The following is a 24,570-nucleotide window of genomic DNA, read 5'->3' on the forward strand; positions in this document are numbered from 1 at the left end:
AAAGGCTAAAAAAAAAGAGAGAATTCAAACACCTTCACAAATAACAATAGTATAAATGAGAAACTATTCCTTTCACAGTAGGCTTTGGGAATACAGGTTCGTTTAGTATCCTGTTAGGTCACAAGTGTCTTTGCAAAGAAATTATTTCTGCTGTTGAACTTCAGTTCTCCTCATTGTGGGTCATAATGATGGATGATGGTTCTTGTAGTTCAACAACTGGTGGAGCACTGGCTTTCCACTCCTGTTGCAGAATGAGGTTTTCTGAAAAAGAACTTCTTAGCATTTGTTTCCCACTGATAATCTTGGTACTAAATCAGGTAAAGGTTGGGCATTTTTCTGTGGAAAAGGAAATTCATATTATTTTTTCTTCATTTTGCTTTACGTTAAACACTCGAACCTAAACACAAGCCTTATCAAATTGATACAGTTGACAGAAAACAGTCTCTTCTCACTGGACTTTTTCTCTATATCCTAAAGTTCAGCCATGTCTTGTCTCATATAGCATTAATGTTCATATCCACTACTGTAGTTCCTCATTTATGTAGATACCTATTGTAAGTTGGTAGGTTATTGCCACCCTGTGGTCATAATAGCACACATATATATTGCTTGTCAGCCACCAATTGTTTGAAAGACGGCATGTGAATATTACAGGTTCATTCTCCCTTATCTGGAATTCCAAAATCCAAAATATTTCAAAATCCAAAACCTTTTTCATGGGTGGCTGAGATAGCGACCTTTTTGCTTTCTGATGGTTCAGTATCCACAAACTTTGTTTCGTGCGCAGAAATTATTTAAAATACTACATAAAATTATCTTCAGGCTATGTGTATAAGGTGTATATGAAACATAAATGAATTTTGTGTTTAGATGTGGGTCCCATCTCCAAGGTATGTAGGTATCCAAAATCCCCAAAAATACAAAATACAAACTCTAGTCCCAAGCATTTTGGATAAAGGAGACTCAACCTGTACCCCTTTTCTCTTTCAGGGTCTGCCTAATGAACAGTGGAGGATAACATTTCTCAATGAGCATTATGCACTGTGTGACACGTATCCATCACTTCTGGTAGTGCCATATAATGCCACAGATGAGGATCTCAAAAAAGTGTCTGCCTTTAGATCCCGAGGTAGAATACCAGTAAGTGATATAAGCCATGAACATTGTTTTGTGTAGCAGAAAACTACTAAACAACGAGTATTGGAGCGCATGTGACTTTATGATATACAGTGTATTCTGCAATAAAATCCATTGAATTTATTTTTCTTGCCTATATCTCCATTCTTCTGAAGCACTTTAACATTTCCCAAAGATAAACTGTGCTGTATCTTTGACTAAAGATTTAATTGCAATGTTGCATGATAACTTAATCTTCGTTCCTTCATTTCCTAGCATTTTTTGCCATATCAAAGGCCTAGAATTTGGAAACAGAAAAGAATGCACTTTTTAGATGAACTGGATTGGAACCTCTGTTAAGCTTTACCTTGGTTGGAACAGCCCTGTCAGTATTTGTTGGGCTGTTTTCTAAAGATGTAACTTTCTCTATGTCTGCCTATTATTTTTTCTTGGTAGGAGATGAATATAATTCTAAGCTCCTTTTAAAGTGATTATTTTGGGATGTTTTTGTAAGAGGGATGGTATTACCTCGCAGTTCCTTAATGGTTATATGAGTGACATGAGAGAAACTAGTGGGAAAGAAGTTACTCGTGCCCATTCCTGTAACATTTAAGGGGCAGATTTTGCTGATTCTCTATCCCTTAGAGGATAGAGAATCTGCAAAAAGCTTTGTGGAAATCAGTCAGGTTCTAACTGAGTATTTTATACTCCATTAGGTGTTATCGTGGATCCATCCTGAGAACCAGGCTGTTATCACACGCTCCAGCCAGCCTCTTGTTGGGATGAGCGGCAAAAGAAACAAAGACGATGAAAAATACCTTGAGATCATAAGAGACACAAATGGCCAGCTCTCAAAACTGGCCATCTATGATGCAAGGCCCAATGTAAATGCTGTAGCCAATAAGGTAAGCAGATGACTTTATAGTATTGAAGATGATAGTTAAGCCTTTTAAAATTTATAACATTAGTTGGGCTATAGAAATGGTTGCTATTTCACAGTTTTGATTGGCTGATGACATTTTATTCTGAACAGTCAGTGCTAGTGGTTGACCAAATCTTTATCATTTTTAAACAGACATAGAATTGGTTTGAAGGAAATCTTGTGATGGAGACACAGGTTCCTGCTAACAGGATTTAAAATTTGTAGCCAAAGACGGCTATGGATATCTCTAGATTTTGTTACTTTAAAACTGTTCTTTCTTGCTTATTGTACTAATGTTAGTAAATTTAAAGTGACTAACAAAAATCAGTTTTAAAATACAAGAATAATAAAATAGAGGTAGATACACTTAATACCAGTAAAGCCACGGGAAAACTACATAGAAGTGGTCAGCTAGTTCAGTTTGTACCTTCCCCACATAACTGAATTCCCATCACCCCAAAGTGCTTGTTTAGTCAAAAATACCTTGCAACCTTACAAAGGCCAATGAATTTAAATGTATTGATAAGTGAGACTCAGAGCAAGGACAAGTACATCTGATGGGAGATCACAGGAGAGGGCCTTCTTGGTGGCTGCTCCCAGACTCTGGAACTCCCTTCCCAAAGAGATTAGACTGTCACCCTCCCTACTCTTGTTTTCCAGACATCCAAAGACTTATCTGTTTCAACAGGCCTGTGAGGACTGATTTTACAAAGCCAATCCCACTGCAACAATATGCTGGACTTTTTATCTGCTGTTTTGTTGTGCTGTTTATATGTAATGGTCTGTGTTTTTGACTGGTTTAATTTTTGATCACCTTTTAACTTGTATTTTGTGAATTTTAACTATGTGTTGTTGTTGTTGTTGTTGTTTTCTTTATTGTAAGCCACCTTGAATCCCAAACTGGGAAAAAGGTGGAATGATGATGATGGTGGTGGTAGAGCAGATCGTGAGGCACAGGTGGGCTTGCATAGGAAATGTTGGACATACATGCTTACGTGCATGTATGTGAAACATGTTATAATCAGAATTTTCTGGTAACCCTTTTCTTTGGAAAAGCTTGATCCAAGAAGCCTGAATTAATTCTGACTTCAAACTTTGGAAATAATGGGGAAATGTCATTGTTGTAATCATTAAATGGAGTAAAATGAAGAATTTAGAAGCTGTTTATGAGACGTCTAGTGGCTGCATTCCTTCCCTCCTGCAATCTGGCTACTCCCATTGCTTTGTTGTTTCTCAGTCCACACCCCAGGATTACTCAGCCTGTCCATAGCTAAAATTAACTGTCTCTCTTTGCTCCAGACAGACAGGACCTAGATAGGCTTTTGTAACATACCTCTTTATACATGATAGATAGAAACACTTTTTTTTCCTTATGGTTGGGCGTATTCAGCATAATATTTGTTGGGGAATGTGTTGACAGAGAATGTGCCTTGGAAAGTCTGTTCAGATTTTCCATAACTCTTTAGAATGTGTGCTTTTTGTATTTTATTCTGCAGTACCAAGCCCTGGGCCAGACACAACAGCTACTTTCCTTAGGAAGCTTATGGAAACTTGTTTTCTTTGTAGCACCATGTAGTTATTTTTTTAAAGCATGCTTGGCAGGGAAAAAATATCCTGAAGCCAAAGCTTGAATTGGAAAAGGGTTTTTTAAAAAAAAAACAACAACTAATGTTTAGAATTAAATGGCCCTGAGGCTGTGATTAAAACAGTGCTTATTGGACAAATGCTTATGATGCTAAATAACAACCAAATAGGACTGTGTTTTATCACACTTGCTTTTATTCAGACCTGTCTTTCTCAAAAAAGGAGGAAATACCTTTCCAGACATATCCTCTTATAGAAACTCTGGGATAGCTTGTGTCATCCATCTATCCATCTATTTATACCCTGTCTTTTCCCCAGAATTGGGCTCAATGACTGTTATAAGCTAAAAGAAATACAGCTACATTTAGCTAAAAACATAGAAAAAGTTGAGAATAAAATAGTATTAGACTGTCTACAGAAATGTCAGATCTCTCAATGGACAGTGGGTGGAGGTGAGTTTGGGAAACCTGGCTCATGGAAACAGCTCTTAGACGACATAAAGGCCTCTAGTCAAGAAACATTTATTGGGGGAAAATGCTGTCCTTTTTATTTTGGGTTGAGTAAGTAAAGAAAAATTAACATCAGCTGAAACCACCTTTGCATCACATTGGACTCTATTACAGGACAGTGTCCAAATCAATCAACAATGGCTCCATTCTTTCTCTGGAGCCCTGGAACCGTAATGAATTGACTGCTTTGTTTTGTTACATACGGCTTACTGATTTCACCCATCTTTTTGGTTTGTTAATGATTTCTTTTGTTAATTACGACATTAAACATTTTTTAAAAAAACCTAACTGTAGAATCAAAACTATTTAGAACATTAATTTAAAAGTAAAGAATAAAAGCAATACAGGAAAAAGTAACAACAGACTTTTATATGTAAAAGAACCATGTGTCAAAAGCCTGCTGGAATAGAAGAGTCTTCATCTGCCTGCCAACAAAAAGACAGCAAGGAAAGAGTCAGCCTAGCCTCCACAGGGAAAGCCCTTTCTTGCATTCCTGTCAAACATGCCTATGGAGGTGGTGAGATCAAAAGAGTGGCCTCCTCTCAAGATCTTATTGCTAAGGAAGGCTCATGGAGGAAGACATGGTCCTACAGATAGTGTGGGCTCAGGGCATGTAGGGCATGTAATATTGTCATAACCAACACTTAATGAATTATACTTGGAAGCAGACTGGCTGACCAGTAGGAAACATTTTAATATATTCTAATCTGAACTGAGTTAGCATGTTATAGTGGTTTGGGTATTGGACTAAGATCCTTAAGATTCGAATCCCCACTGGGTGACTTTGGGCAAGTCATCCTCTCTCAGCCTCAGAGGATCGTAAAGGCTACCCCCCCTCTGAACAAAATCCTACCAAGAAAAGCCCATGGTAGGATCACCTTAGGCTCGCCATAGGTTGGAAATGCTTGAGGGCAAACAACAACAACAGCAGTCCGAGCTCATGAACTTTTTACAGTGTTTAAAATGTGGCATGTAGCCACCCTAGATTTGACAAATCACCATCGCCATGTGCGGATGTGAAAGCTGGACAGTGAAGAAAGCCGAGAGAAAGAAAATGAACTCACTTGAGATGTGGTGCTGGAGGAGAGTGCTGAGAGTACCATGAATGGCCAAGAAGGCAAACAAATGATTTCTAGAATAGGTTAAGCCCAAGCTCTCCCTGGAAACCAGGGAGACTAGACTGAGGTTGTTGTACTTTGACTAGATCATGAGAAGGCATGCATCATTGGAAAAGACAATGATGCTGGGAAAGATAGAGGGCAGTAGGAAGAGAGGAGCACCACATGCCAGATGGCTGGACTCAAAGAGAGTGCAGGACCTCAGCAGAGCAGTTGAGGACAAAGGTTTTGGAGATATCCCATTCACAGAGTCGCCAAGAGTCAAGGTCAACTCAAGGGCAGTTAACAAGAACAAAAACTGTGTTTTTCATAAAATTGCCATTATTGGAATGTAATGGATGCTAAGTACACACTTACTCTTTTTATTCCCAGGCAACTGGAGGAGGGTATGAAAGCGAGGATGCCTATCCTAATGCTGAGCTGCTCTTCCTAGATATTCATAATATTCATGTCATGCGGGAATCCTTGAAAAAGCTAAAGGACATAGTTTACCCTCAGGTAGAAGAATCTCACTGGCTCTCTAGTCTGGAGTCAACTCACTGGCTTGAACACATCAAGGTATGGCTAAGAGAAAAAAGCATTTGGTTGGTGTATTTACCACTGTCCTGCACAAGCTGTTCTTTTAATTAAAATTGCAAGACCTCAGGTTTTGGAATTATTTCAGTACATAACACGTTTTCTTCCTTGTTGTCAGCTTGTTTTAACAGGTGCTATTCAAGTCGCAGACAAAGTGTCCTCTGGAAAAAGTTCCGTCTTAGTACACTGCAGTGATGGTTGGGACCGCACAGCACAGCTCACCTCTCTAGCTATGTTGATGTTGGACAGCTACTACCGTACAATTTTGGGCTTTGAAGTATTGGTACAAAAGGAGTGGATAAGCTTTGGACACAAGTTTGCTTCGGTGAGAGCAATTAAAAATCAAGCTGCAGAGTCAACATTATGACTATTACAACTATTACTCTGCCTCACTTCCCCCAGGTGTAACATATGATAAGAAGTCTAGGGCCTGTTACAGACTGCCAAAATAAAGCTGCTTCGGGTCTCTTTGGAGGTATGCTGTTTAAATGATGCATGGGTCCTAAGAGTCCAGAGATCGCGCCAAAGCCACACTCCATTCCTAAGCACTGGAGTGCAGCTTTGGTGCAGCTTCCGGATTCTTAGGATGCATGCATCATTTAAATAGCATACCTCCAAAGAGACCCGAAGCAGCTTTATTTTGGCAGTCTGTAACAGGCCTAGCTTACCTAAGGTTATTTTGGGGGGGGGGGGGGGGCAGGGCGATGTGTGTGAAGTACTCCAGCCATTCAAAGGGGAAAATGCCAAGTTATTCTGTCCACAGATAAAATGTGGCACTAATTGTGGCAATAAAACACTCAGCACTAAAAATGCCAAGTATTCTGTCTACAGACGATAGGCCGGTAAAGTCAACATGAAGAATCATTAATGACTTATGCCTTTTAATTTTTTAATGCAACTGACTTAGTCTGGAACTAACCTAGAATATAAAAGCATTCAGTTGCTTAGGTCCCTTGGGATACTTCAGAATCAAATGGAAGTGGAATTGGGACTTTCTACCCAATCTCCTCCTGCTACAGCCCTCCATGATGTTTAAAACTTGCTCCAGAGTGTTTCCTAGCCTTTTAGAGTAGGTATTTAAGCTTTGCAGGAGGCTGCAAGAATGAGTGGCAGAGTCTCTGTGCAAGATCCGGCAGAACTATGCCATTCGAGTCTGAATGGTAGCATCCATATAGATTAAGCTTTGTTAAATATAGTGGTTTTGATAGGTGGCTGTTTCACTGAGTTAAATTCAGCAAAAGTAAACTGGAGGAAAAAGAGAATGGAAAACCAAAGATAACACCTACATCTAAAGTGGAGAAATTGCAGTAAGATCACAGCGTTGTACCTTGCCCAGAAAAATAAAAAGGCAATTTGAGAATGAGCTGTTTTCAGGCATGTCTATGTCAGTTATGTTTGGGAAATCGAATTGTCAAATAGGTCTATCAAAATGCCAAAGCATGCAAAATTCCAAGCACTTCTTTGAACAAGATTAATGTAAAATGGCATCAGTGCGTCATCACTCTGGACAGATTCAGAGAGTAGCTGATGTCCTACTCTGGCTCATTGTGTGGAGGAGGGTACATTTTCTCTTGCCAATATTACCATGTGCCTGTGGGATGGAACATATTCATTATACATATACATAAAACTTAAATTGTTTCAGGTGTGGATGCCATAATACAGATATTTCTAACCTTACATGGACAGCTGGAGGCTGGCAGGCACAATCACTCACTTCTCCCAACTGAGTGATCCTCCAGGTTATTTCCAACGTCTGATGTAACATATGGCTAAGAGAGTGAGGTGAAAACTAGAAAATTCCTAGTTAAAATTTATTTTCAGCTCAATATGTGGCCCACCCATATGTCCATCAAAAACATTCAGACTGTCTTAATCACATGCCTGTCTGCAATGTGAAGATAACACCATTCCACCTTCTCTGGTAGCTTTAAGCGGGTGAGCTGAATCCTCTGAAGCAAAGATAGTATGTGTCGCACAGTATTGCACAAGGTTGTCATCAGTGTTGTAGGATAGTCCTAAAACACATGCTTTCTACTTTTTTACACCTTATTTGCAGCAGTTAGTGTGTAAGTGTATTTTGAAGATACCTGATAATTGGGATTTGATTAACTAAAGTTATTTTAACACTTGGAAGACTCAGTTCAACTACAGGCTCATTCTGTGTGTTTCCTCCAGGAATGTTGATGGTAAGATTTTATAGACCTTTTTGAAATAGCATTTCTTTGAGTGCAAAGTGGCTGGAAAAGCATTTGCTTGCATCTTCTTTTAAAAATTGAAAAATCTTGCCATTAGCTTCAAGCTTCATTGTATGTAAACAACAAAATATATTGTAAATTAGCATAGACCAAAACCATACTTTCCAGGATTGGACTGTTCCATTACCATTGCTGATTTAGCACTGATTTAAAGAATAGTATTTTGTATCTCACTATCATGTACATAAACATGATTTATATGTGTTAGTTTCCCATTAGGCCATTAAAGCAAACCTGGCCTGTCAAAGCTAACTGTGTTCTTGAGCAGATTTTCCCAGACCAAAGAGACATGGCTTTTAAATCTTTGCCTTAAGCAAAACCACATTGCAGCACAGGAGCATAACTCTGAAACTTTAGCAGCTAACTGCTGCTTCAGTAATAAACTAATGCGCCTTTTGAAAACAGTTCCAAATCAATTTTAAAAGTCTCTGCTTGTGCCATCTAGTTGGACGTTGTTTTGCAAATAAAGATGCCTTTGAATAAATGAGTTGTATCATTTGGTGATGAAAAATTGACACTTCAGCATACATTGTTCAATTTTTTGAAAATGGAAAGTAAGCTATAATGCATGGGGAGATCTCTACAGGAATTACAAGTGATAACTTTGAATTAATGCTTTCCTTCCAGTTGGTAATATCTAGACTAGTAAAACTTGCAAACTTAAAGAATAGGAGCACCATTTTCTTGGTAAAAATTCTTGGAATTATACTAGGAATGAAAGCTAGAGATGACAGTTCAGTGAACATTAAACACGTGGAACTTAGAAAAGCAATACACTTGAGAAATTCAAGGACACAAACCATGCAAAGTGAAACATCTATGAAATTCCATTGAACACATACATAATAATGCTTATTAATCCTGACATTTTCACCAAAGAGCAGAATATCAGGCATAATACTCAAGAATGAAACAATAAAACACTATAATATGCTAAAGTATTGAAGTAATATACCAGTATACTAAAAATCCTATACATCTCAGCCACCTTAGGCACACTCAGCAGCTTAATCTGGTGAATCAAAGAGGAGGGCCTTCAACCTTTTACAAAAGGTGTGAAGGAAGACTTCATGCAGGGTTGTGCACTTTCAATTCAACTCATTAAAGAAAATGTATCCCGCAAATCCATATATTTAGCATGTTTTGATCATTCAGTTTTCTTAATGAAAAGATATATAAAGAAATAATGGAAAAATCAATTAATTTAGATTTTCTCTGGACCTAATTCATCATAAAGAGATGTGGAAAGTAATTCTTAAAAGTTTTGTTGAACGTTATGCCCAAGACGGTGGTTACTTGAGCGATGTTTGTGTGTCTTTAATATTTATTTATTTATTTATTTATTTATTTATTTATTTATTTATTTAGAGAATTGGTCATGGAGACAAAAATCACGCTGATGCTGATAGGTCACCCATCTTCCTCCAGTTCATTGATTGTGTGTGGCAGATGTCTAAACAAGTAAGTTATATTGACAATACGGGGACAGAAAGGATCCTGTTTACCTTTCCCTGGTAATATTAATGTAAATTGGTTTGTAGTTGTCCTTTCATTCATTTGCTAATTCTACAACACCCTTGGCTACAAACCCCTACCAGAAAAAGGTGTCTTTCATCAGTCACAAGAGAGTAAAACCTATATATCTTTTGTAGGTTATTTCCTTCCACTTTATGAATAGGGGGTACTGAAATTTACAACATGATTTACTGCTTGTTAACTCGCAGATAAATCACACAATGTTCAGGCAGCACAAGGGAACATGCAGTCTCAAAGATAAATTCTATAAATCCGGAGGTAGTTGTTTTCTTCCTGATGTTGTGGGCTAGCTTAGGGATGAAGTCTTTAAAACTATCCCTTTGGGGGCTTCCGCATAGATCCATCTGAATTGTCCTTGATGTTCAGGATTTGATACATGAAACCTGTGGCTGAAGTTATAGTATTTCATATGTTAATTATGAGCTTTTATGTCTGTATTTCAAAATAATTAAATAGAATCGTAGAGACCACAAGGACCATCCAGTCCAACCCCCTCTGTGCAGGAATATACAGTCAAAGCACTCTCAACAAGTGGCCATCCAACCTCTTTAAAAATCTCCAAAAAAGGAAACTACAATACACTCCAAGGCAGCACATTCTACTGTTGAACAGCTCTTACTGTCATGAAGTTCTTCCTAATGTTGGGTGGAATCTTTTCCCTGTACAGTGGTACCTCGGGATACGAATTACCCAGGTTACGAAATTTTCAGGATACGAAAAAAATTAATTTAAAAAAACTGTTTCGGGTTAAGAAAGTTTTTTCGGGTTACGAAAAAACTTTTGGTGCTTTTCGGCGCGATTTCGCACCAAAAAGCGGCTTTTCCCCATTAGCGCCTATGGGGATTCGGCTTGCGAAAGCCTTTCGGGTTACGAAATTGACAGCGGAACGAATCAATTTCGTAACCCGAGGCACCACTGTAGTTTGAATCCATTACTCCATGCCCTAGTCTCTGGAGCAGCAGAAAACAAGCTTGCTCCATGCTTCAAATATTTAAACAGGGCTATCATGTCACTTCTTAGCCCTCTCTTCCCCAGCCGAAACATACTCAGCTCCATAAGCTGCTTCTCATAGGGCATGGTTTTCAGACTTTAGATATAGGTAATGTTTTATGCCTGTCACAGTTACTCATTAAAGCAATAAGTTTGTGTTCATCTTTATGTTATGATTCTCTCTCTCTCTCTGAATGTTTGCCCCCTCCCTCTTGTCTAGTTTCCTACGGCTTTTGAATTCAATGAACAATTTTTGATTACAATTCTGGATCATTTGTATAGCTGCCGCTTTGGTACTTTCTTGTACAGCTGTGATTCTGTAAGAGAGAAAGAGGTGAGTTAATTGTAATCACTATGTGTGACATAAAAGTTGTAGACCTTTCATCAATTATTTTGAAACAAATGCTATACAGATCTAGTTCCTATGGTTGTTGAATTGTGAGTTGGCTTCATTCCTGTTGCACCTTCCCAACAGGAATGAAGTAGACTCACGAACAAAATGGACTTAGCCTTCACATTGAGAAGCACCTTTCAAAGCTACTCCTGTGTCCTGAGCTACCTTTGCTCTTAGCTAAGGAAGGGGAAGGAGAAGTAAAACTGTCTTGCAATATCATGACTCAATTGACTGAGTTCTGACTCATTTTTGAAGTGCTGGGGGCTTTAAGAAAGGACAAAAGGTGTCTTATCCCAATCCCAGTGAGCCAGATGGGCTAGTCTGGCCAGTGTGCCATTCAAGACAGTTATAAATTACCTCTTTTATTGGAGATTGTTTGTCTCAATACAAGTTGCTGGGTAGTATAAACAAGATGGTGAATTCGTCCTCATGTCCTGTTTGTAGGCTTGTATACATCTGGTCGAGAACTTTGGGAACATAATGCTGGGCTAGAAAGATCCATGTTCTGATCTAACAGGACCCTTTTTATGTTCATTGGTTAACCAGTTGCTCTTGAAGACGCTTTTTAGAGAATGTGTGTCTGTTACATAAGTGCTTATACAAGGAAGCAGCTATGTGAAGTGCAAAAGCTGTCAAATCAAACTCTTCTGTAGTGTGCCATGTACCTGAAATAATGCTGACTCTTTCATATTTTTGCAGAAGCTGAGTGAGAAAACGTTGTCTCTCTGGTCCTTAATCAACAGCACAAAATCAAAATATGTCAACCCCTTTTATACGAAAGAATTGAATCGTGCTCTTTATCCTGTAGCAAGTATGCGCCACTTGGAACTTTGGGTTAATTATTATATTCGGTGGAACCCAAGGATTAGGCAACAAGTAAGCCTTTTTATTGTAAAGAAAAATATTGGAAGGCTAATGTGGGGTCTATGGATTTTTTTATTTACTGGTATATATGTAGAATCTTTTCTCTTTTTTAACAACAGCAGAGCTTTAAAAGTTATTTTGGTATTCTAGTTCCCAGGATCCCCTAGCCAGTATGGTTAGGGAATTCTGGGGGTTATAGTGCAAATTGAAATTTTGCCATCTCTGGACCAGAATTCTAGCTGCATTATGTTGTGTAACTCCATCCATTCATCTAACCCAGTATTCTCTACTGCTAGTAGCTCTCTCATCTCCCCTCTATGCTTTTCATAAAATAATAAAATACTGCAATCTAAGGAAATAAAATGATTAGATCTACGTCAAAACAAACTCCACATGAAACCAGTGTTATACTTTTAAAAACTGCAGCTCCCAATTGCTTGCAGCATGCCTTTAAATAAGTTTTCATAGTCCTCCCAAGGACTGACCAAGTAGATGCAGTTGACTTGGCTTAAGCACCACAGATCACTTCCACACAATCCAGGATACCACTGTGTCAGAAGCACATAGCAACAACTAAAAGAAAATGGCCCATTATGAGGCAGTTGAGCCTAGCCAGGATGATCAAATGTCTGAAAATGAAGCGTTACAAGAAATAAGGGAGTTCAGTGTGTTTAGCTTGGAGAAAAGAGGCCTGAGCTATGACATGATAACTATAACTGAGCAGGGGGTTGGATTCAATGGCCCCTTGCAACTCTTCTGGTTCTGTCAGTCTATGAAATATCTGGGACGCCATGTAGAGGCTGGACAACAATGTTTGGTAAGGTAGAAGGCAACAGGAAAAGAGGAAGACTGTGTTCCAGATGGATAGACTCAGAGAGGCAACAATCCTAAATCTGCAAGACTGAGCAGGGCTGTTGATGGTAGGGTGGCTTGGGAGTCTTTCATTCATAAAGTTGCTGTAAGTTGAAGTTGACTTGATGGAAGTTAGCAACAACAAACATGAAGAACTACATTATTAGTTCTGCTATAACCAGTGAAGCACTCTAACTCTAATTAATTAGAGAAATGAGAAAGAAATTGGCAAGGAGCAGGGAATTTGATCACTATAGGCTTTAGTGGGCACCCTTGATTTAAAAGTTGAATCCCAAATACAAGGTTGTTTCTTCTCTTTGGTGTAAGTTGCATGAACCTTTCGCATTTGGTATCCTTACTGAATGTGGGAGTTATGCTTTTCCATTTCAAAAATTATTCCCGAAGCGTGACAACAAATACCTGATCATTTTACACATTTGAGTCCCTGCACATAAAAGCCATGGGAAGCTAGGCATAAGTACATTTGCTTGGAAGTAAGTTCCATGGATATGTGTTCTGATCCCTTTCCTTACCTCCGTATTGACTATGTACGTTTTCTGTGAGATTGCTCTTCAGACATTTTATGTTTCTTTTGCTGGTTGAGTGCTGTTTAAAAGTTGATCCGTCGAGTAGGAAAAGGTGGTCCATGCTTGGCAGTTTTTATCCTCAAGATTTGGTAGAACAGCTGGGAGCAAATAAAGAAGTAAGCTTCTGTTTTTGACAAACAGCCTTTATCATTGGGCCACTAGAAAGAAGCAGCAGTCTTCAGGCAGTGCTCTTCTGTAGCGTCTCTCTGATCATGTTTACAGCACTCTTGGGGCTGGAAGAAAGCCAGCCAGTGTTCTGTATGTCTTTCAGAGTCGCTGCCACTGAAAATTGTAATGTTCCTTTTGAAGATCTTTGTGTGGATAAAAAGGAATGGTTTTTTTCAAAAGTGAAGCTACAAACTGTTTTACTGGAAGAAACATGTAAAGCGATTTGTGTTTAGCCACATGCCTTTAAAAGAAGTTGCAAGTAATTCAGAACACTAGCACTTGGAAAAATGAAAGATTTTAGAACTGGTAGTATAGAGTGATTCAAGAAAATGATACTCCAGGCTTCTCAGGTGGAGTTTTGACAGAGGCACAGTGTGTCTTTGGCTTTTGGCAAACAGGTTAAAAGGCCCAAATTTAAGAGATTTGTTGCAGAGGAACCCGGGAAAGCAAAGAGCATTGATAGGAGAAATGTTGAGATTTTTTAGCAAAGCTATATAACTTGTTTGCTTTTATGTACCAAATAGAGAATATATATTGTAAACACACACATTTTTATATAATGTGGAAATTGCCAGTGTGTAGTTGCATTTCTGATTTGCATTCACCAGGTATGGTAGGGAGAATAATCAATTGGATGTGAATTGGCTGCCGACACAAATACACAACTTGTTCATAGCAAGCCAAGTTTGTGCTGATTTCGACCTAAAGACATATGACAACACAAACAAGCTGTGTGTGGATGTGGCTAGGATCACATTTTTAAGTGACAGATTTCATGGAATTAACAAATCACATATGTAAAAATAAGTCAGTGCAAGGATTTTTTTAACATACTAATCATTAGGCTAATTTTTGAAAGTAGTATCTTGCTAAGCAAAAGACCTATTAACAAAGACTTCATCAAGACAAAGAGATATTTAGCCTTATATGTGGGGAGCCAAGCTAGTTGTGCACTATTTTTATTTAGAAAGGAAAGAGTAGGAATAGAACTGATGAACTGAGCTGCAATCCACAAAAGCTTATGGCAGATGAAATGTGTTTACCGTGAAAGTTTGAAGCTGTCCTGAGTCCATGTATTGGGAGAAATGTGGGATACAAGTAAATAAAATAGTGATGATGATGATGATGATGTATCAGAAGACAGTTTTTGTTTTAATAGACTAGCAGAGTTACTTCCTTGTTGAAAAGAATAACAGCTATCAGCATACAAAGGTTTCAGTAAATTAATGCTAGATAACTAGGATTTGTTTGTTTGTTTGTTTGTTTGTTTGTTTGGGTAAGGAAATGTTCTCAAACTAGATTTCTGTATATAGGGATTCGGAGGCATCCATTCATCTGGTTAAAGTGCAGGTTGTGTTGAACCTTCAGTATATAGTCAGAATAACGTGTTTAAATATGTTAACTTTTACCTAGCAGCCAAATCCAGTGGAACAGCGGTACATGGAGCTACTAGCATTGCGTGATGACTACATGAGGCGGCTAGAAGAACTACAGATCACAAACAACTCCAGGCTTTCCAATTCTTCTTCTTCCTCCTCTTCCTCGCAGATGATGTCACATGTGCAAACTCACTTTTGAGGGAGACTGGCTGAACACTGTCATCATTGGTGGTGCTTAATCTGATGTACTGGACAAGAGGGGAACATAAGATGCCTTATACAGAGCTTCTTCCTTGTCCTTATTGGAGAGGAGAGGAGCTGAGTACAAGTGGGCTTTTAAAATTGATTTATGTGCCTTTTCAGAACCATTTGCCTGCACACATGTTAGTCAACCAATAGTTACAATATTTTTGAAGTTTTTTTCTCTATCGCAGTCTCCAAATATATTAAGCGAATGCTTTCAGTAACAACCATCAGCTTTTTAGAACAGTACAGACTCATTTTCATCTACAGGCTCTCTCTCGCTCAGATCTAAAATGCATATTTCAGTTCATATATTGAGCAAAGTGCCGTCAATGCCATTGAGGACTCTGCCAAATCCCATGCATGTGTTGAAGCCTTTGGAAAGGAGAGTGAGCAACAGAGTTGTCAAGAAGATGCACGCTCTTGGGGAGCACTTACTATGTAAATTGCAATTTATATATAACTTCCTTCTGTTGAAATAGAATTATGGCAATGGTAGCAATAAGCTATCGTGACTTAAATTTTCCTAAACATTTGTGCCTATTCAGAGTATAAGCCTTATCTTCTAAGTAGAATAATGTTTGATTCTTTAAATGGAATATTGTGTATGTGAGCGTGTGCGTGTGTGTAAATATGTTCCCTTAATAGATTAGCATTTTATCAAACATACTAAAACAAATTACAGAGAATACTGTGTGCACTGAAGAGATTTAAATTTTGCAGATCATTTGGTTTGCCGTCTTCGTGTCAGTCTTCTGTTAAATTTTATAATTCGTTCCTTCCAGGGATCTTTTTAAAAAATTTAATATAAGAAGCACTTGTAAAAGTCTGCGCAAATCTTGTAACTTGATATTTTAATTGATATTTTGCTTAGGATATAAAGTTTTTAACCAGTGTTTGGTTAGTTCAGAACAACTGAAAACATAGGATTTATGAAGGACTTGTTTGAAGCTAACGTGACATTTTAAAAAAACAATTATATTTGACTCTTTGAGGGTGTTGGGTCTACCATTTGTAAATTATTGTATGTGTAAGTTTTGTTCTACAGAATATAAGGTGGGAAAGATATGGTTAGTATTGTGTATAAATTAAGTTTAAGTGTATGAAATAGTCTTCTTTTGTAAAGTGTATATATTTGGGGTTCTAAAGTTTAAAGTCAAAGTCCATAAAAATACTATAAATTTAGAGGACATTGAGATATTTTAGAAATAGTATATTTTCATTACAAAATAAACAGAGCACATTAATAACAGTAAATAGTATACTAAGACATTTGCACTACTTCTTCAGGGATAGGCTGAAGTACTAGTAATAAGATCAGCTTTCTAACACATGATTTATTTCAACTTACTACCTGTTCTCTAAATTTCACTCTCATTATTCTTTGGTCTTCTATATCTCATCGCTCATATAGGCTTTTTTCACTGTAGGGAGGTCATTCTAAAACGGAAATGCATAACTTGAATTACAAGGAAACTCATACTTATCCTATCACTAAATGGCAAAATACAAAACTGCACAGACTGAAAAACTATGCAGACTCTTAATAGAATTGCCTTTCGTTTGCTTGCGTTGTCCAAACATCTCATTTTTCATTACAACTCTAAAGCGTTCTGCTGGTTGTGTACCACGAAGAGTGTTATGTTTCATTCTGTCTACTGTTAACGAACTGTTATTTTGCTTGTTTTTACTAAGTAAAGCACTACATTACATGATCAACGGTTTGTGTTCGGGGGAAGTAACGTAAAATGAATTTAAATACACTTGCCTTTTCATTATCTGCATATTATTGATTGATTTTGCTGTCGCTGCTGCTGCCGCCACCATCACAGGTGACACTGTGTCTTGATTTGTAGAGAATTCAATGTCATTTAATGTCAACCTGATGAAAATTGGCTTAATTTTATTTTTTAAAAAACCCCTACTTATGTCATATGAAATAAACAATGAACATTTCTTTATGCCTCTTTTCTAGGAAATTTACAATATGATTCTATACCAACTGGGGCCCTCCAGATGTTTGTTGTCTTAAAACTTGCATGATAGCTACTAATAACCCGCATAGCTACTAGTAAGGGATAATGGGGCTTGCAGTCCAAAAACAAATGTAGGGCCCTCCATAAGTTATGCAGAAGTAAAATCCGTGTGTTTAGTGAGATGTACTTCCAAGTAACTGTCACAGAAAACGTATCTTCTTAATTGAACAGGGCTGCAGTGACCTATTTCTGTTCAGCCATTTTAAGACAGTTCTGCTTTACTGTTCTGCCTCTAGTGCAGCTTTTAAAATAGGTTAAATATCCCACTGGTGAAAATATGCAGGGCTCACAGTTTTGCTTTTCTAGCTTTCCTTGTGTGTTTCAGTGTATTCGGCACGGCTTACAATTAGACAGGAGGTTGTGTTTATTGTTTAAAAAAAGGTATTCTCTTGAGCAAAGGATTGCAACCGGCTTTTTTTCATACTCTCAAATAGTGATAAACTGACACAACCTCGTGGTTCAGGTTTGAGAAGTGTTTCCATACTGCTTGTTACCTGTCTTCTAACTTTACCATTTACCTTTTAGCTATGAGCTGACAGCTACCTTGCGAGTTGCAAGTAAAACCCAGAACATTATTACTACTACTACTACTACTATTATTATTATTATTATTATTATTATTATTATTATTATTTTAGACTCATATGAGTTGGAAGAGAAATGATAAATGGTAAAGATAGAAAAGGTAAATGGTAAAATTGGAAGACAGATGACAAAGCAGTATGGAAACATTTCTCAATTCTGAACCACAGCCTTTATAATTGTGGGTTAGCGATTGTGTTATTATTTTACTGTGTTTTATTCATGATTGTAACCTGCTCCAATCCTCCGGGGAAAGGCGGGCTATAAATAATAATAACTATTATTATTATTATTATTATTTACATTTATCACTACTTGAGTGTATGCAAAAAAGCAGGGTGCAGCCTTTTGCTCAAGAGAATAAACTTTTATAAGATATAAAAAGATATAAGATTCAACCTGTCTATAAAAACTTTCAAAGGAGACTCCAGCCTCTTCCTCTGTCAAACAGCTCTTACTATCAGGAGGTTCTCCCTAATGTTGAGGTGGAATCTCTTTTCCTGTAGTTTAGTCCATTGCTCCGTGTTCTAGTCTCATGTTTTTCACTGTAACATTATTGGTCACAGTTCTTTGGAAGCCCACATTTTACACTGGTCACTGCCAGGGTTGCAAACCGCTTGCACAAGAGGGCTAAAAATGGGGATTGCATGGCCAAATCTGCTTTCTAAGGAACTGTTCATTTGGAAAATATAAGCCATTCTTTTATCATACAGTAAACTGAGCAGCTGTGGCTGGCAGTTCTGCGTCTTCCATGCACTTTTGGCACTTTTGGCAGATGCATTTCTGCTGTTAAAGGAATAACTATAACAAAAGCATGCTTTGATTTTTGCGGATCTGATTATTCACAGATTTTATTACTATGTTCTCTCTAGGAATATCTCGGTCCTCCAGTGTACCTCTATGGCCAACTTTAACCATAAGTCACACTGGAGGACCTAGAGATTCCTAGAGAGGTGATCTCCTAAAAAGAATAGCCTCTGAGGCTGCGTCCGCATTGTGGAAATAACCCGGTTTGGCCCCGCTTTAGCTGCTATGGCCCCATGCTGGGGAATTTGTAGTTTTGTGAGACGTTGAGCCTTGCCTCTGGTGGCACAGCAAACAACAAATCCCAGGGCTCCATGGGATGGAGCCGGGGCCTTTAAAGTGGTATCAAACCATATTACTTCTTCAGCATGGATACAGCCTAGCTAGACATTCTGTAGCACCTTTGAGTCTCGGTGCATCTGAGGAAGTGGACTGAAGTCTAGGGATTGGGAAGCTCATGCTGCAGCTGATTTCTTCTTTGTAGTGATTCTCAAAGGTGTCTCTACTTACTGATTCTGTAACACTGCTATATGAATAATAATAATAATAATAATAACAACAACAACAATAAAAGCATCTGAGGAAGTAGAGTGAAGTCTGGGAAAGCTCCTGCTGCCAACTTTCTTTCAGTAATAATAACAATAGAAATCAAAGTATAGAGATCTTGTAGCTCCTTTCGGAAGTCGTGGGTTGCCATAACTGTCCACTAAAACCAGGGACAAAATGTAGGACAAAATCTAGACCAAAGTGTGGGACAACTGCAGGACAAAACTCAGCCCAAAATGTAGGACATTTAAGGCCCTCCATTTTTCTTAAAGGTCCTACATTTTGGGCTGAGTTTTGTTCTGCAGTTGTCCTACAGTTTGGTCTAGATTTTGTCCTACATTTTGTCCCTGGTTTTAGTGGACAATAATGGCAACCCTTAGCTGGTGCTGCCAACTTCCTTTACATCAGCGAGTCTCGAAAGGGTCTGCCGTCTGCGGCGCGCTCTCTTCTAGATATACCGGTGCCAAACCGGGTTAACTCCCACAGTGCGGATGCGACTTGAGAATGTGTGTGGGGGTGTGTGGCTACTATATGTCATAACATGTAACGATATGTGTGTGTCAGTGTGTGTGGTGCGGTGTTAAGACAAGCGAGGAGGAGAGGGAGAGGTGCTTGGTGCGTTGAGGGAAACTTTTCCTCTCAGCAAAGGCGCCCATTTTGGCTGAGGGAGGCGAAAGGGAGGGAGGCCGCGCGGAGGCCTCTGGGTAAAAGAAGCGCCAACGGCCGCCAGGTGACTCTCCTCCTCCTCCTCCTCCTCTTCGGGATCCAGGCCGCAAACATGGAGGGCAGGGCGGCAGCGGCGGGGGGACAAGGCGCTATGGAGGGCGGCAGCGGAGGAGGAGGAGGAGGCCCGGGCCCGGTTCGCCGGCCGAGCCGCTTCCCCTCGGTGCCCCCGGCGGCCCCGTCAGCGGCTGGAGCAGGGCCGTCCTCGAGCGCCTCCGGGTCCCGGCAGCCGAGTGTGGAGGCCCTGGACAGGTGAGGAGGATCCAGGGGAACTAACCCGCTTTGGCCCCGCTGCCTTCCAGGGAGGACTGCCGGCCCCCAGGGAAAGACCCATTGGGAAACGCTTGCCCATAAGGAAGACCTATGGGGACCTTTGCCCATAGGGGATCATTGGGGACTCTTTGCCCATAGAGAAGCATAGGAGGACTTTTGCCCATAGGGAATCATTGGGGAATGCTGGCTCTTAAGGAGACATAGCAGAACTGATGGATGAGTAAATACACGTTTGCCCATAAAGAAGCATAGGATGTTTCCCTATAGAGGATCATTGGGGAATATTGGCCCATAAGGAAACATAGGAGAAGAAGACAACATTTGGCCATAGAGAGACATAGGAGAATCTCTGCCCATAGGGAAACATTGGGGAATGCTTGCCCATAGAGAAACATGGCACACAACAACAACACACAAACACACACACACAATCCTATCCCTTCTTTCTTTTTGGTATTGTTGGCTTTAAGGTATAACTGCATCTATTTTCTCTTTCTTTAAACAACCCTTCGTCGCACAAGTGTCATTGCTAACCTCCAAAGAGGGGCTAATTCTGTGATAACAAAGCGCAGTTGCCACGCATGGCTCTTGGAAGGCAAGAACTGGAAGGCTAGAACATAACTGCTCAATACTGATTGGAATATAACAGAAGTGAGTCTGACTCAGAGCTTTAGTAAGCCATACTTTGGGGTTACAAAGCCCAGACTCCCCTCCCTCCTTGGCAAGGGGATGCTGGGAGTTCTAGTGCAAGAGGTAACTTGCATGATCTGGCCTGGTCCTTCCAGGGAGCTCTTCTGCTCTGTGTAAGTGAGTGTGAGAAAAGGACGTTTTACACTTACATAAAGTGTTAACCTAGTAATAAAAGAGCCAGGGTAGTGTAGTGGTTTGTGTGCCAGACAATGACTCTGGAGACAAGGGTTCGAATGCCACGAAAGCCACGGAGTGATCTTGGGTGAGTCGCATGCTCTCAGCCTCAGAGGAAGGCAATGGCTGACCTCTTTCTGAACAAATCTTGCTGGGGGAAAAAACCCATGCCTTAGGGTCTCTGTTGAAGGCACACAACAGCAACAAGTCATACAAACTCTTGTGCGTCAGTTGTAACAGTGGATGCCAATTACAGTCATGCTAAAAGGTAATAAACTTTGCCAAAGTCCCATTCGCTTTGACTTGCAGCGCAGTTTCCAGGTGCAGCTGTGTTTTGGGTAATGCACATTTACAACTGGACATGATAATAGGGTTCCTGATGCATGTCTTTTGTCCCTTTATGCATGGCTTGTCTCAGGGTGGTTTTCCAAACTTCAAGTTAGTCCACAGAGAATACCTTTGAATAGATAATACGTAGACATAGTGGCGGTGCAAACATGTTACTAAGCCTCCAAAGGTTACTGGCATGGAGGAAGTCTTGCTTGCCTTCCTCATAAAGGCCTCTCATGATTAAAAAGGATGCTAATGAAAAACAAAATGTGTGGGCTAGAAGCTGAGGGAGAGACCAGTTTGTTCAGCTTCTCCCCGCCATGCAATGTGTTGCATTGGCCAGGATTTCTCTTGGCCCTTCTATGACTAATATATAACAATACGGAGCTGTCTTATGTGGTGGTCCTAAACATTACTGAGACGGAGGATGTGAAATACAGTACTTTAATATTTACCTATTACACAGATCTGGTGGCAGTGGTCCAAAACGCACTGCAGAAATAATCCAGTTTGAGGTCGCTTTAACTGCTCTGGCTCAGTGCTAGGGAATCCTGGGAATTGTAGTTTATTGTGGCTCCAGCACTCTCTGACAGAGAAGGGTAAATGTCTCATAAAACTACAATTCCCAGAATTCCCTATTGTTGAGCCAGGGCAGTTCTAAGCAGTCTCAAACTAGATATTTGGACCGATGTTACTGTACACATAAAGTCAAAGGCTTTCATGGCTGGCATCCATAGTTTTTTGTGCGTTTTTCGGAATATATATATATATATACATATATGTATACACACCCAACTTTTTCCAGGCAGAGCATTCTCTGAAGATGCCAGCCACAGATGCTGGCGAACCTTTTCTGGAACATGGCCACATAGCCAGAAAAACCCACAAAGAACTATGTACACATAAAGCTCATGTACATAGATGACATCTGCACTTAGAAGTCTTATTTTTAGACTACTACTTTCAGAATTTATTACAGAGATTCTGGGAGTTTCAGTCCAACCCTCCCTCCTTTTTCCAAGCTCAGGTTTATCTTAATAGTGGTGCTTAAATGTAAATTTACTGTCAGATGAACAGTAGCCCTCAAAGAAAGAGGAAAGAGGTGATACATAACAGAGGAAATGGGAAGTTAAGTTGAATCTTACCTAACTTCAGTTTACAGTCTCATTTTTGAATCTGTTGGCAGGAGAGAGAACGGAGTAACTAAAACTTTGTTATTGATTCTTTATCAGCATTGTTATTACGGTCACATCTTTTCTCCAATGTATGTAAGTTTGCGCTCGTCGTCGTTCCCTTCTCTCGCCCTTTTTTATCCTGACAACACTTGGAAATCTTATTTTCAAGGCTGGCCAAATTTTTAAATATAAGGCTTGTAAGGCTGGCCAAATTTTTAAAAATGCTCATTTAGTAGATAGGTAGCGGAAGAAAACTATACCTGCTGAATCAGTTCCTTTGCACAACTTGGTTTTCCCACTTTTTAGGACACTTCACACTGCCCTCTTCTTCTGTTGGAGAGAGTAGTTCATTCTCCATTATAAAAGATGGTGTCCAAAACATCTTGCTAGTCTTTTTCTCCATCCCTCTTGTTGACACTGGTTGCAGCAGGACTCAGAATTGCCTTTTCCCGTCCCTAAATCTGGCAGTCTTCTTGGGTTTAGATGCCAGACCTTTTTAGTTGTTTCAGGAAATAGTGTTCATGCTTTTCCTAAGTGCTTAGGCATTCCTGAAGAAAAAGCCTCTTGCTAATACTTAATGGGTAGTTCAGTTTACATTTTTAGCTTCACTATTTCTAAAAAAAACAACCACATCTTGGACTGTATTTTATTCTTTTCAGTCTCTAATTGCAAATTTTCATCAAAAGAGGTGCCTAAAGATGTGACAAAGGGTTTGTTATGGGATACGATGATGAAGGCAGTGACAGGAGGAATATGTATAAAAGCATCACATAACCTTCGGAAAAGACAAGAAGAAAGAAAAAAGAAATTAGAAACAGATATAGAACAATTGGAGAATAAATATATAGTTAATAGAAATAAGCAGATTTATGTGGAATTAAGGGCAAAAAGGGAGGAATTGCAAAAGATAGAAATAGATGAAGTACAAGAAAATTTGATTTATTTAAGAAGGGAATATTTCGAATATAGTAATAAAAACTCAAAAAGGCACTGAGGGGATATTTAGGATTTTTTGTAAAAAACAATGAATAAGATGCAAAAGTACATGTATGTATGGAAAGAATATTACATCTGTTTGGTTTTGTAAAATTTCAAAAATACTAAATTTAAAAAAAGAGATGCCTAAATTGCCATAAGCTTTCAGTTCTACTTGTTCAAGTCTTCAGTTTTGTCCCTCCCATAGTTTTTATGTGTTTCCCTCTGTTCCTTTGGTTGGTGGGAATAATGTGTTTTATAACCTTTTAAAATACTGGTTTAAAGAGTTCTGCCCTCCTCAGTTTTGGAGCCAGAGGCCTGTTACAGACAGCCAAAATAAAGCTGCTTCGAGTCACAGTGGAGGTATGGTGTTTCAATGATGCATGCGTCCTAAGAGTCCAGAAGCCACACCAAAGCCACACTCCAGTCCTTAGGGCTGAAGCGTGGCTTTGGTGCAACTTCTGGACTCTTAGGACGCATGCATCATTGAAACACCATACCTCCACTGTGACTCGAAGCAGCTTTATTTTGGCTGTCTGTAACAGGCCAGTGTTGCAGTTATCAGGTAAGATTCATTTCACCTGTTAATTATGCTGCCTACTCCATCACAGCATTCCTGGAGTGAAGCAGTTACCAATCTGTTCAGTGGAAATTACTTTCAAGGAAATGCGCTTAGCAGGTTTCCTACACAAAGGTGCTGGGGACAGGGATTCTTTTCCCTGTTCGTTTCAAATTCATAGCACTAATTTCTGAATAGGTCAGTCCTGTTAAAAACAAGTCTGCTTGGATCAGTCTGTTTCTGGTCTGTGCCACGTTCACATGTCTTATTTATAACTCCACTCCATTCCTTGTCTTTTTAATCATTAAACCGTCCGTTTCCATGAAAATTTATTTAAGCCTCTATTTTTAATAACCTTTTCTATTTTAAGAGCCTTTCAATCAAGCAATTCTCAGTTGAAATAAACATCTCTTATCTTTAAAAACTGAATAACTTCCATCAGCCTTACTTTTGTACTGTTTATAATACAGTACATAACTTCTCTATGGCCTGTTACAGACTGCCAAAATAAAGCTGCTTCGGGTCTCTTTGGAGGTATGCTATTTAAATGATGCATGGGTCCTAAGAGTCCAGAGGTCGCGCCAAAGCCACACTCCATTCCTAAGCA

At 39.2% G+C, this 24,570-nt stretch overlaps 2 protein-coding genes across 11 annotated transcripts in view; both read left to right on the forward strand.

The window, feature by feature from the left end:
* Positions 1 to 17,057, forward strand: part of MTM1 (myotubularin 1) — a 47,468-nt gene extending 30,411 nt beyond the window's left edge. For 6 of the 7 annotated variants that reach the window (XM_089536328.1, XM_089536334.1, XM_089536333.1 and 3 more), the window contains 8 exons: positions 991 to 1,140; positions 1,833 to 2,021; positions 5,622 to 5,807; positions 5,944 to 6,150; positions 9,452 to 9,544; positions 10,830 to 10,943; positions 11,703 to 11,879; positions 14,888 to 17,057. In XM_089536328.1, coding sequence (XP_089392454.1) covers positions 991 to 1,140; positions 1,833 to 2,021; positions 5,622 to 5,807; positions 5,944 to 6,150; positions 9,452 to 9,544; positions 10,830 to 10,943; positions 11,703 to 11,879; positions 14,888 to 15,052 — 1,281 coding nt within the window. In that variant the 3' untranslated portion in view covers positions 15,053 to 17,057. The remainder of the gene's footprint in view (positions 1 to 990; positions 1,141 to 1,832; positions 2,022 to 5,621; positions 5,808 to 5,943; positions 6,151 to 9,451; positions 9,545 to 10,829; positions 10,944 to 11,702; positions 11,880 to 14,887) is intronic. The other variant, XM_089536335.1, reaches the window with a different exon arrangement.
* A 2,761-nt stretch (positions 17,058 to 19,818) lies between these two features.
* The window catches only part of LOC149308705 (phosphatidylinositol-3-phosphate phosphatase MTMR1-like), a 38,667-nt gene continuing 33,915 nt past the window's right edge, over positions 19,819 to 24,570 (forward strand). For 3 of the 4 annotated variants that reach the window (XM_089536338.1, XM_089536337.1, XM_089536339.1), the window contains exon 1: positions 19,834 to 20,039. In XM_089536338.1, coding sequence (XP_089392464.1) covers positions 19,843 to 20,039 — 197 coding nt within the window. In that variant the 5' untranslated portion in view covers positions 19,834 to 19,842. Of the gene's footprint in view, positions 20,040 to 24,570 lie in introns of all 4 variants that reach the window. The other variant, XM_089536336.1, reaches the window with a different exon arrangement.

The sequence above is a fragment of the Sceloporus occidentalis genome, unplaced genomic scaffold (assembly GCF_023333645.1).
Source record: "Sceloporus occidentalis isolate IW3139 unplaced genomic scaffold, rSceOcc1.0.p SCAF_8, whole genome shotgun sequence".
Lineage (NCBI taxonomy): Eukaryota > Metazoa > Chordata > Lepidosauria > Squamata > Phrynosomatidae > Sceloporus > Sceloporus occidentalis.